Source organism: Propithecus coquereli, unplaced genomic scaffold, assembly GCF_000956105.1.
Source record: "Propithecus coquereli isolate 6110/MARCELLA unplaced genomic scaffold, Pcoq_1.0 Scaffold239, whole genome shotgun sequence".
Classification (NCBI taxonomy): Eukaryota; Metazoa; Chordata; class Mammalia; order Primates; family Indriidae; genus Propithecus; species Propithecus coquereli.
The window spans coordinates 3,626,555-3,639,883 of record NW_012147941.1 but is presented as its reverse complement, the minus strand read 5'-3'; the positions used below and the strand labels follow the sequence as shown (position 1 = coordinate 3,639,883).

Sequence of the window (13,329 nt, the reverse complement as noted above, 5' to 3'; positions counted from 1 at the left end):
CAACAATGGATGATCCATTACTGTGAACCACAAGTCATGGCTGCCAATTCAGCAGGCAACAGAAGGCAGACAACTGCCATATTCATGTCACTAAAACAGTGTTTCTTCAGCCTCCTTTTTTGGGAGGGTGGAGAGGAACAATACAGGTTTCGCATGCCCTCCAGCCCTAACCTTCCACATTCATTGCTGTAAATCAGGATTTTTTGCAACCCAAAGGAGTTTCCTGGAATACAGAACTTTCAGGGTCAGTCACTGGCAATCCAGAATGGTTGCTCACCAAAAATAAAGTCCATTACTCTCCCATTTTCATGGGCGAAAGCCTGTCTACTATTTTCAGGTCTGCTATTTTGACTTTAGCAGATTATATTTAGCTAGCCTTTCTGAGAAGTATAGACTAAGTGAAATCAAATTAGATCTTTCTGGTTAAATGGCTAAGCAGCTTTTTGCAGGAGTAGTTCTGAAGGTTTTGTTTGGATATACCTGGAATACGTACCTCAAACTTTGCAGCATTTGGTACAGCTGTTCCACAGTTTGTTTGTTTAGCTACAGGAACAGTTCTGAGACTAGCTGGCAAGTCAAGGTTGGCTATTCCTAACGATTTAGCTGTGCTGGCTTTTGCTATTTCTAACAGCTCCACTCTACCTACAAAAGACAAAACACAAACTTACTCATTAATTCTATAGCATATCCCAAAAAGGCTAAGAATGACAAATTAAGCATGTACATTATTGTAATAGTAATATAAAGATGTGCAATCATGTTATAAAATACTTGACAATCATCTTAAGGCCAGGAAAGCTAAAAAAGGGTCTACCCTTTAATACCTTTCCTCCTGCAGTCATTAGTTAGCTTATTAGAAGCTGAAATCAAGGTTTGTTTAATGCTGCTCAGAGTTAGTCATTAACAGACATTTAAAAGGTTTCATTATTCTGGGAGGCAGAAGTGGGAGGATTGCTTGAGCTTACGAGTTTGAGACCAGCCTGAGCAAGAGTGAGACTCCGTCTCTACTAAAAATAGAAAAATTAGGTGGGCATGGTGGGGTATGCCTGTAGTCCCAGTTCCTGGGGAGACTGAGGCAGGACGATCCCTTGAGCCCAGGAGTTGGAGGATGCAGTGAACTATGATGATGCCACTGCACTCTACTCCAGGCAACAGAGCCAGACTCTATCTCAAAAAAAAGTTTCATTAAGAACTGCCCGCACTAGATTCCTCCACCCTGAGACATTAAACAGTCACAATTAATCTTTAATCCTGAGAGGTAAGAATGATGTCCATTTAAAAATGGCCTGTGGATAAAACTAGATGTATAGTTTTATCTACCGACTGGCTAATGCCCTCTAAAAAACCCAAAGCTACATAGATTTTATGCATCAAAGGACACAACACAATCACCTTAATTCTCTATAACTCATATACTGTCGCCATACACGTAAATACGATGAGCCTGTGTGTCTCTCTTAACGACAATAACCCACCTTTTTCACTTAAGTGAAAGGGGGTTCTGTTCTGCGACCTCTTCCTGGATCTCTCCCTCCACTTGCTGTGTTCTTTGGGGTACACCATAGGGTCAAAGCCTTAGTAGCGCTCCCCCTGCGTGATCGTGTAGGCCCTTCTGTAATACGACGTTCCCCTACAGCAGGACCTGCTGCAGGATAGGTACCGAGGAAACCGGTAACATCTCCTAGACGGCCCAAAGCGCCTCTCTCTGTACCGGCGATTGCAGGATCGCGACCGGCTTCGCGAGTAGCGCCCGTACGTCCTCCCGGAGGCGCTTTCTGGAACGAGACCTTGACCTGCTCCTTCTCACGGGCCGGCTATGACTCCTGGACGACAACTTGAGACGCGGGACGCAGACCGACAGCTTCTGGAACAGGGGGCGAGGCCGGCCGCAAGCTCACATAGCTAAGACATCGCTGTTTCCGGCTTCTTACCTCCCTTCTCTTGGAAGAGGGTCACTTCCCGAAAACTCAGGCTAGCCTCTAAACAGTGGTTCTCAAGCGGGGCGATTTTCCCAGGGAAGGGATATTTGCCAAAGTCTGGAGACATTTTCGGTTGTCACGACTGGGGGTGCTATTTGCATTCAGTGGGTAGAGGCCAGCAATGCAGATAAACGTCCCAGGATGCACAGGACGGCCCCCGATAAACACAATTAGCAGGCTCAAAACGTCAGGAGTGCCGAAGCGCAGAAACCCTGCCTCAAAACAAAAGGCAAAGAAAGGTCGAGTCCTAGAAGTGGGTCACCAAGCTGGGATGGGGACCCACAGGACTCCCACCTCCCGCCAGGCCGAACCAGAAAGTCCCCGCCTCTCTCGGGGAGGCGGAGCTGCGGCGCGGGCGGGGCCCGGCACCGCGAAAACAAACAAGACGTAAGATCCCTGAGTAGTGCTGTGAGGCTGCAAACACAGACCCACCTTTTGAACCACAGGGGACCCGGCACTTTTCCTGTCACCCACACCTGACATAGCTGCAGGACAGACCGCAGCACTAGAAAACTTACCACCTCACGCAAGACAGGTACAAAGGCCTTCCTTTCGAAAGCTTAGCACGGAGACCAACTTCTCACACCTACCCTTGCAGGGCGTACTCAGACTAACACTTCCGATGTCCAGAAGTGAGCCCAGAGCTGTGGAAAGCTCCTGCGGCGTGCGCCCGGGGCATGCGCAGACACGTTGGTGCGGTGGGCGTGGCTCCCTTTGGGCCCTCCGCCGCCCGGTCTCCCGACGCCCCGCCCTCTTCCCCGTCCCCGCATGCGCGATTGGGCACCCGGGGGCCGTGCTGCAACATCCGGGTGTCTGGCGGCCTGTGGCTGTTTGTTTTCCTTGCCGAAACTGGGGAAAAGTGAGGCGGCCCGGTGCAGCTTGACACCAGGCTCTGGACCGACTGCGCGGGCGGGGCTGGACGTAAGTGCCAGGCGGGTAGTGAGGACAGGGAAGAAACGACCGCAGGGTGGCTAGGGCTCGGACCGGGACTGTCTGACCGGCTCGTGCCGACAGGGTTGTTGCCTCCACCCTCAGGGAAGCCGCGGACGCGGGCTGTGCCTCACTGGACCCTTCTTGCCACTTCCTCCTGTCCTGTGTCCGGCAGCGGCGGAGGGGGCGACCGCGTCCAGACCTCGCCAGACTGCGGGACGAGTGGGGAGGAGAGGGCGCCGTGCCCCTACCCAGGACATCCCAGGATCTCTGAAAATCTTGTCCCCCTGCTTTAGAGCTGGACAGATTCCGAGAGGGAGTGTAACCAGCTGGTTCACACAGCGAGGGAGGTGGCCGAGTTAGTATTAGTTCCCAGATCTTCCCAGTCCACTCTCTAGACCTAAAATTCCCACAGTCTGCAGGGCGAGGTTTGGGCTTGAGTGTGCCAGTAGTCATGCATAGAAAAAATGGATTCGGGGCGGGGCCGTTGAGATGAACCGAAAATAAAATTTACTGGATTGCTAATCCTCCCAGGGAAGAATAAAATGAGTGAATTTTCAAAAATTGAACTTGTCCCAAAGGCATATTAGCACCGATTGTAATCATAGTTTTTAATATTAATTTTTTAAAAGAGAAGTTAAAAGTTGAGGTCGTTGCTCTTTTTTAGGGTGTCATGTTTTGGAGCAGCCATAAACTACAGAGTACTTTAGGCTCTGGGGTCGGCTTTAGGAGTTTGGGCGTTTCTTGATTTTTTAGCAAGTTATATGTAATTCGGGCTTTTACATAACTCTGAAATAGAGATAATATGGATATCTCTCAGGCCAGATTTGTACAGCTCAGCTTAGAGGAATATTTTATGTTATTTGTTAAAACAATTTAGGTCGGGTATTTTAAGTATTAATGAGGTTTTTGTTGTTTGAATTAATATGAACCACAATTGTGTGCACTCTTTTGTCTGGAAACATTTGTTAGAATCAGAGATATCAACATAAAGGCGGTGTTCTTTACGCATTAATAGAAATGAAACCAAAAGCATGCTTGGAGAAGGAAAAATAATGAAGTGAAAGGAAGTGATGTGGGTGGTGGTAAGACCAGTGCAGTATTTAATTTCTTAATCTACGTGTGAAGAAACGCACGTTCTGTAATAAAATATGTAAATTCCGTAGAGAAATATTTTTCATCTGAATCCATACTTTAACTCAGAGCCAAAGTTTATCACTTGTCTCTCCACTGTTAGTGCTCCTGAGCTGTAAATATCAAAATCGTATGAATAACTTAGTTTGGGATTAAAATGATGCAAAAGAGCTCTTGTGGATTGATAATCATTAAATACTTGATGTTAAAAATATCACTTAAGCTAATTTAATACCTACTTGGAATTAATAGGATGTGACAACTTTTAGGAGGAGGTCAACCAGTAATTACAATTTTTTCAATATTTGGATTCCCGCCTTTACTTAAATATACCAAAACCATCTTTTAACTTAAAAAAAAAGCTAAATGAATCCAAATTTTTTTCCAAAATTATAATGTCGACATTCATCAAAAGACTAAACCAAATATTCTGAAGGAGCCAAAATAAAGCATTTATAACTGTACTTTTATTAAATTATTCCTGAACTGTTAATTATTTTCCAGGAACATAAGGCAGATTTGAAGCAAGTAATTGGAAGTATTTTATTTAGTTGTTTGTTTTGTTTTTTAAGTCACCTGAAAAAATGTCTGGATTTCTGGAAGGCTTGAGATGCTCAGAGTGCATCGACTGGGGGGAAAAGCGCAATACTATTGCTTCCATTGCTGCTGGTGTTCTAGTAAGTGGCATTGATCTTTTGGGCCTTTATTATTGGTGCATTTGTGTTTTGGGGGGTTTGATTTCTGTGGGATGTTTTAAAATATGTACTATTTATTTTATCTTTGACCCACTGAACTTATTTTAGTAAATGCTGATTTTTTTTTTTTTGTTTATGGGGAGTTATTAGTTTCATTTTAGGAGTTGAAATTATGGCTTGAAATTTGATTAATAGGTTGATTGAGTTATTTTAAATGCGTGGCAAAAATGGTGTAATAAAATGGTATATTTTGTATATTCATTATATGGATTATGCCTCCTCTTTGTGTGCACATTAAGGTATTAGGAAGTATTTGAGAAGCAATCAGGTCAAAACCAGTCAAGAGATATGATTGCATTTCTCCATAACTCAGTTAACTTTCTTAATCTCATTAAAAAACCCAGGAGCTCATTAAGATATATGACGGAGATATGATTTACAAATAAAATTTTTATTTACATTTCAAGTCCCTCAAAGGGTCTGATATTTGTGTTTTATGATCTTATGGTGTCGTATTTCTCTGAAGAGTAAATTTTAAGTAAACAAATAAATGTCTCATCTTCACCTAATCACTAACATTTATAATCTATGAAAAATAATTAGCCTGTATTTTTCCAAAGGAATGGTGGAATTTAATACTACTGTAGAAATTCTGCTCTTACAAATATTTTTTAAAAAGCTTTAAATTTTAGTCTATGAAGAAAATATGTTGTATACATTGAGCTAAAGGGAAAATGAATGAGTACTCAATGCTAGTCAGTAAAAATGTCATTAATAGAGGCTGTCTATAACCTGATAAACATAATTTGATTAGCCTAAGGTAGTTATTTTTAAATAATTGCCCACAGATGGCAGTTCCCAGAGCTAACTGGATTAGGGGTGGGAGTGGGAGTGGGAAAGGGGGTTATTTTCAAAACCTAAGCTACTTGTCAGAAGTTGGTTAATGCCATTTTATTATAAATTTCTGCTCGATGATAAAAAATATTTGTGCAGTTTTGGGTTTTTTTGTTACATATTTGCCCTTGATAGTATCCAGAACCAAATTCAGTTAGATAAATTATAATCTGGTATTTAAACTGAATCTAAAATTATACTTGAAACCATCTCTAGACTGCACTATAGCAAACTGCAGAGCTGTTATTTCACAACACCAAGGGCATAGCCAAATTCTATCAACAATAATTGTTCCCCATATTAACTTCAATAATGTGAATGATTTTTTTAAAAATTTTGATAATACCTTTCTGGAGGATTATATCAGCAGCAGGGTACTTCTTCTGTCAGTTGAAATCCGAGTCACTTTTTTTCTTTCTCCTTTTGTACTTGTTTCTAATTCACCAAGTTAGATTACAGACTGTGTAGGACAATATGAAATAATGATTGAAGTAGGCATAGAAAAAAGTTTATTATTATTGCTGTCAAGTTTAAAGGTACCTAATATTTAATCAGCCATGTACAAATTATATGCGGGAAACTGCTGGAACATTTAAGAAAATTTTGAAATCTCTTCATTTAGATTCCTTTCTCTCTTTTAGCCAGTAAGACATGAAATTGTTATAATTTCTCATTGGTATCACCTTTGTTTGTCTTAGTTTTTTACAGGCTGGTGGATTATCATAGATGCAGCTGTTATTTATCCCACTATGGAAGAGTTCAACCACTCATACCATGCCTGTGGTGTAATAGCAACCATAGCCTTCCTAATGTAAGTGTCATTGTTACTGGCACTACTTAACATAGATTGCCACACGATAAAAATGTTTTACATGTAGTTGCATAGGTTTAAATTTTTTAAATGTTATCAAATTAACATATTGGACATGATTTAAAAGTCAAATAGTAGAGAAGGACTTACAAAGAAAAGCAACAGTCTTCTGTTCTTCCTTCCACCTCTCTTACCTCTATCTCCCAGCTTCTCTCAGTTATTCTTTTATTTCTATACTGCCAGCATTTGTAACTTTACATTTAGGTCAGAAACTATGTACTTTGTCTAAGGGATTATTCATTTTTCCCACAAATATTTATTAAGCTTTTATATTCCAGGCTCTGCTCCAGGTACAGGAGATACAGTTGTGAATAAAACTGGAAAAAAAATCCATGCCGTTTTGGAGTTTATACCCTAATGAGTGAGGGAGAGAGTAACTAAAGAGAAGTAAAATATATAGCATGTTAGATAATAAGTACAAGGGAGAAAAATCAAGTAGGGAAAGGAGATAGGAGATGTCAACAGGAAGTGTAGGAATTTTAAATAGAGTTAAGGAGGGTCTTGCTAAGAAGGTGATTTTGAGTAAAGATTTGAAGAAAATGAAGGAGCTGACCATGGGATATATAAGAGGATCATTCCAGGCAGATGGAACAGCAAGTATGAAGACTCTATGGCAAGGAGACCAGTATGACTGGAGTAGTATAATCAAGGAAAGAGTAGTTGATGAAGTCAGAAAGGTGGTGGGAAGGGGCAGATAGGGCCTGGTAAAGCATTATAAGGACTTTGCTTTCATCGTGGGTGTAATTGAAGCCATTGGAGGGTTTTGAGCAGAGGAATGAAATGACCTGACTTAGATTTTGTTAGGAGTAGTCCTGCTGAAAAAATTTTAAAAACCAATAAACAAATTTACTGCAAAGCCCGAAAGTGTATTATGGTAACAGTTTCAATATCATGAACCCACGTTTCTCAAATTTTTTAAATGTATTTTGAAAATATTCTTCTTGCACTCTGCCAGTTCCTATTCACTCTGCCATATTTTAGTTTGTTTCGTACTTGAACTATGCCTTTGTTATTTAGTATTATTTGTTCTTGAAGTTTCTGGTTTCCTGTTGTTGTTAGAAAGAATGTATGTTTAGGATCCATCTCGTTCTTCTTGAATGCTCTTCTAATTTGGATGGTTACTTACTATGTGGACTATGACAGCCTTGTTCAGTTTGTTGTTTTTCCTGGAGTTTCTAGCTTCTTTTTTTCTCTTTTCTTGCATTTTCTACCATTATCACATCCTTATTTTTTCCCAAATTTTCAATTAATATTTCTTATTGTATTATAACCTCTTTTGTTCTGGAGACCTCTATCCCAGAATCCCTCATCTGTTTCAGGATGAATTGATTAATGTGTAATTAATGTGTTCTAATACAGAACTGTCACCATAGGACTTTCTTCCTCTATTTATCAGGCTTGGATCTTTTTTTTCCTAATATCTATATCTTCATTTTTATTCTTCATCTTTCATACCCTTTTTGCTGGACCCCATAGTATAGTTACATACTATAACTCTAAGAAATAGTATAGGGAGGCAAACTCTCTGATCCTTGTTTATCTGAAAATGCCTCTGTTCTCCCCTAATGCTTACTTCGTAGATGGGTTGGATGCAGAGTTCTAGATTAAATATCCTTTTACCTCAGAACTTTGTTTTCTGACATCTAGTGTTGTGGATGAGCATCTGATACTAATCTAATTTTTATTCCTTGCTGTGCTCATTGCAAAGGTTCATGTATTAACTATTCTCTGGGAGATTTTCTTGGATTATATCTTTGATAGTAACACACTGTTTTCTCTTTCTGGCATTCCTATTGGATGTTGCATTTCCTGGATTGATCCTCTGTGTCTTTGATATGTTCTCTTAGAATTCCCATCACTTTGTCTTTTTGTTCCATATTCCAGGAGATCACCTCAACTTTATCTTCCAATCTTGTTGAATGTTTTCATTTTAGTTCTCATGTTTTAACTTCCAAGGACTTTTTCTCATTTCAAGAAACTTTTTGTTTCCTTAATTATGAGTGCTTCCTTTAGATCCCAGCTGTCTGTTTCTCTGGGTCTTTCTTGAACATGCTGCAGGCCTTTTCTCAGATGTCTGGTGATCAGTCCTTGGTTGTTCCTTCGTATTTAAGAAGGAGTCAGTGAGAGGTTGAATGAAAGCTCTGGTCCTAGGTTGGAGCTTCAATTTAGGGTAAGTGGGCAGAGAGCTAGTTTTCAGACTCCAGGCCTCCTAAATGCCAGGATATAGAACTTTACTGTGGATGTAGTCTCACTAGCTGCCATAATTCTGCCAAGATAGTTTTTTCAATTGCTTCAGAGAAAAACCCCTTTTTCCCTCTGCCTAAAGAGGGTAAACAGTTTCCAGGTGTGCTTTAGGTAAGACGGGGGTTGGTAAACCATGGCCAGGCCGATTTTGTAAATCAAGTTTTATTAGAACACAGCCATACCCAGTCAGCTACATATTGTGTGTGGCTGCATACTTGGGATGGTGTGACAGCGTATATCAGAGTGTATGGGCCCACAGGTCTAAAATACTTACTATCTGATCTTGAGGAAAAGTTTTCAGATCCCTGGAGGATGGGAGAAATGAGGAAGGAATTTATTCTTCTACATACAGACCTTTTGTTAAAGCCCTGTGTTTCAGCCCCATTTCTCATTCCTGGCCTTTGGTGGACCCTCCATTCCTAGTCTGTCATATTTTCTGGGTTCCGTCGGAAGGACCACCTCTGTGACCATAGCCATACATAGCTACTGTCCTGACCTCTACCACTGGCAATTAACTTTCTGTAGACTTTTAACTTGAGTTTTAGTGTCATCTTTTCCAGGCTTTCACTTAATCCAGGTTCAAAATGACACACATTTAAAATTTTCGCTACACTTACATAAGTGTAAACAAAGTAACTTGTATTTTCTGACTAAAGCAAGCGGCTAAGAGAGGCCAGTGTGACTGTTACTGGGGTGAGCGGAGTGCCAGAGCGGTTATGCATTTGCAGAAGTAACGTCTGACTTCAGACACCACAGATAGCAAGAGGCTATCTAATCTTTTTCTTTGAAGTTCAGCCAGTAAACAGCTATTTCTGGTTCTTTCCATTTTGTTACAATTTATTTTATTGTAATAATCATGCTGTTAGAATTCTTTTAGAAAGCTGATACATATAAATTTTAACATTGGTTCAGATTTAAAAATTTTATTTTTGTGACATGAGTTATTTATTTTGCCCTGCTTTTGTCCTCAGATCTTTAAAAGAATTTTAGCAGTAGCCCCTCTGACCATGTGGAGGGACGTGTAGCTATATGTTAGATTGTACTGTTCAAAAATGTTTTCTGCAAAACTTGTATTCTGTTGGATTTCTGGTACCTAATCATAGCAAATCTGACTCTGAGGTTTTTATTAACATTTATCATCTGTTTGGCTTCAACTTACATCTTTTCACTATAGTGCCAGATAGTGTCGGCCTGTAACCCAGAAGACCTTTTCAACTGAAATTGTTAATTATAATTCAAATGGATAGGGGTCAAAGAGCAGCTACTCTTTCATTAATAACTTTTATTTTTTCTTCTATTACAAAAGTCATCACCAGTTCTGTGATTTGTGGCTTTAAAATGTTAATAAATGTTCTTTTGTGTTACTCTGTATTTTTTAATTTAAAAAATGTAGGATATGCCAATAAGTAAAAATAAAGAGGCTATTACTTATAATCTCACCAAACTATAACATTTGACATATATTCTACCAGTCTTTTCTTCTGTTCTCTCTTCTTTAACACATGTATGTATGAAGGCTATCCGGAAAGTATCCAGCTATGTAATATGAAAAATATATTAACAATGGCTGGATACTTTCTGGACATCCCTCGTATATTAATATTTTTAAAGTAGTATTCAACTCTTCTCTTCCTCTACTCTTCCTGAAAAGTCCAGTCCACAAGCCATTAGGTGGGGTCAGGCGTCTTCAGCAGAAGGGCAAGGTGTGGTGGCCCAAGCTGGCTGCCAGAGCACAAACAGGGTGGGAAGTGGGTGCACATAGGAGGGCAGCCCAGCACAGGCCGTCAGATCCTGAGCAGGGAGAGGAGGGAATCGTGCAGCTGGGGTTGGGATTTGGGGAGGAGGCAGCTCTCAGTGGGATGTTGCAGTCTGAAGAGTGGGAAGAGGCTGTCCAAATGATGGGGAGTGGGGAAGCAGTGGTGGCAGCAGCTCCACCAAGAGGTCCCAAGAACAGCTACACCCCCAAAACAAAGAGCACACCTAGCACCTGGGTTATGGGGCAAATTTGTCAAATTTCAAATGTTTCAGGAAAAAAATTGTTACAACTATATACTTGTAACTTTTCTGTAAATTTGAGAACATATGTAAAAATAGTAACATCAGAGAACAAATAGAGATTGTTCATTCCAAAATGTACTTGATAGTGGCACAGGAACATGGCATCTGACAGAGGACTATGAAATTTATGGATGGCTCAGCAAGGAAAACGAGCTAACCTAAAAACATCTATAATTTTTTTTAAATCTTAAACTTGTGTTAAAATATATTTATTTTGTGTACAGAATCTTGTATTAAAATATATTTAGTGTACAAAATAATTTAGTTAACACTGTCTAGAGATCACTGAAAATAATTATGACTATTTCAATCATTCTTAAACTTAGATTTGCATGAATAAATGAAGACTTCATTATTATGAAAAAAATTAGGGTTCAAATAGTCAACACATTTATTGAGCACATACTATGTGCCAAGCGTCATGCTAGAATAAAAATGGGAAACAAGATAGACAATGGCCTCTGTCCTCATGTGGTAGACACACACACATACACACACACACAAATAACCAACTAAATGGGTATGTATATAAAATGTATATTATATTTTGTAACTTTAACTTGCTATATTGGGGACTATTTTCCCATAACATTTAAAATGTTTCAGAGGGTACTCCTAAAGAAAGCAAGACTATCTCAATTTAAATCATTATTTATTGATTTATTTTTTAGAGACAGGATCTCTTTATGTTGCCCAGGCTGGACTTGAACTCCTGGGCTCAAGCAGTCCTCCCACCTCAACCTCCCAAGTACAGGCATGCACCACTGCACCCAGCTAGGCTATCTCAATTTAGAGGGGCACTCTATGAAAGTCAGTGAAGGACTTCTTAATGTTTAGAACATGTATCGGGAATTGAAAAAACAAAATTTTACAACCTGAATCTCTCTTTGGTAACATCTTCAGAGCAAAAAGTTATTATTTTATTTGATATATAATTTGACATATAATTATTTCTCCAAACATTGGACATTAGTACAAAATTATTACAAAAAATTCATTCCAAAGCACATTTTAAGTGATCTAGGGGTTTTCTAGGGCCCATTTCTCTCTCTGCCATTGCCATACATGATTATGTGTTGAGAATGTATGATGTGTACAAATGGAAAACTAGATAGAACCAAGCTAAAATACCCTTTTACCTGTTCCAATCTTAGCAAGATAAAATTTTGAGAATTTGATTCTCAAATTTTAATAAGCATCAGAATCACCTGAAAGACTTGTTAAAAACTCAGATTTCTGGGCCCCATGCCAAGAGTTTCTGCTTCAATAGGTTTGGGATGAGGCCAGAAAATTTTCTTTTCAAACAAGTTGCCAGATGATGCTAATTCTCCTAGTCTAAGGCCCATAACCACTGCATTAGAATATCTGATTGAAGGCGCTTGCTTAAGGTCATATGAACCCCTTACTCAAGCCTGAGAAGGCCTGACCTTAAATTTGAGGAACTCTAGCCTACTGTTTCTGGTAACTTGATGTCATGGGTAGTTTCTTCTTGGAGTCAGAGACCCTGATTTCTTGGTTTTATTTTATTCATACAGGATTAATGCAGTATCGAACGGACAAGTCCGAGGTGATAGTTACAGTGAAGGTTGTCTGGGTCAAACAGGTAAACAGGTGCAAACAACATCTTACTATACATGTTTACAGCCTTAAAATGAGAAGTATATATGGAAGACCACTTGTCTAAATCCTTCAGATCAGGGATAGGATGGAGGTGTGTCTAGAGGAGAGGTTATAGGTTCCAAGGCATAAAGTAAAATTGGTGTTTGGTCAAAGTTGACTGTATAGTGTGGAATACACAGGTTTAAGTATATAATCCTGTGCAATAATATGTAGATATTAATGCAAATGTATACAAGATACAAGTGCAAAATAGAGTTTATAGTGTTTCAAACTATATCATAAAAATTATTTTCTTTACTTTTTTGCCAACTTTATTTGGTTGAATTAGCATTTTGAAATAGTTTAGAATCATAAGAGCTGTGGTGTTTTTTTAAATTGTGGTAAAAGACACATAAAATTCTTAACCCTCTTAACCATTTTTACATGTACAGTTCAGTGTTAAGAATGTATTAAGTACATTCACAATCTCCAGAACTCTTTTCACCTTGCAATAGTGAATAGAGTCAGAGAGTTGGTGCTTGGGCTCACCCAGGCCTTCCTTTCTCTACTGGGGACTCTTATCCCCTGGACTCCATGGCTATGGACCTGAGGTAGGCAGAATACAGGGATATGTACAACTTCTTGCAGAGTCCAGTTTACTCAGAGATTTGAGGAGACAGATATTTATTAAGCAATTTAAATGATAACCTTAAATATCACATTCATACAAATATAGACCTGACTATTGGCAAATTTCAAGTGACTTTTTTTTTTTTTAATGAAACAGGAAAAAAACACCATAGCCTTGTAAACTCTGAAAGAAGAGATGAATGTTAGCAGTTAGTGTTATAATAGTAAGCCAGTAATAGCTAGAGCTAGGACTAGAATATGGCTATCACATCTCTAAATAAAATTTCATTAGCTC

General features: G+C 39.3%; 1 protein-coding gene across 1 annotated transcript in view; it reads left to right on the top strand.

Moving 5' to 3' along the window:
• The first annotated feature begins 2,749 nt into the window (after window positions 1-2,749).
• Window positions 2,750-13,329, top strand: part of TMEM50A (transmembrane protein 50A) — a 16,918-nt gene continuing 6,338 nt past the window's right edge. The window contains exons 1-4 of the mRNA XM_012645964.1: window positions 2,750-2,900; window positions 4,616-4,720; window positions 6,331-6,443; window positions 12,341-12,408. Of these exons, the coding sequence (XP_012501418.1) occupies window positions 4,628-4,720; window positions 6,331-6,443; window positions 12,341-12,408 (274 nt within the window). The 5' untranslated portion in view covers window positions 2,750-2,900; window positions 4,616-4,627. The remainder of the gene's footprint in view (window positions 2,901-4,615; window positions 4,721-6,330; window positions 6,444-12,340; window positions 12,409-13,329) is intronic.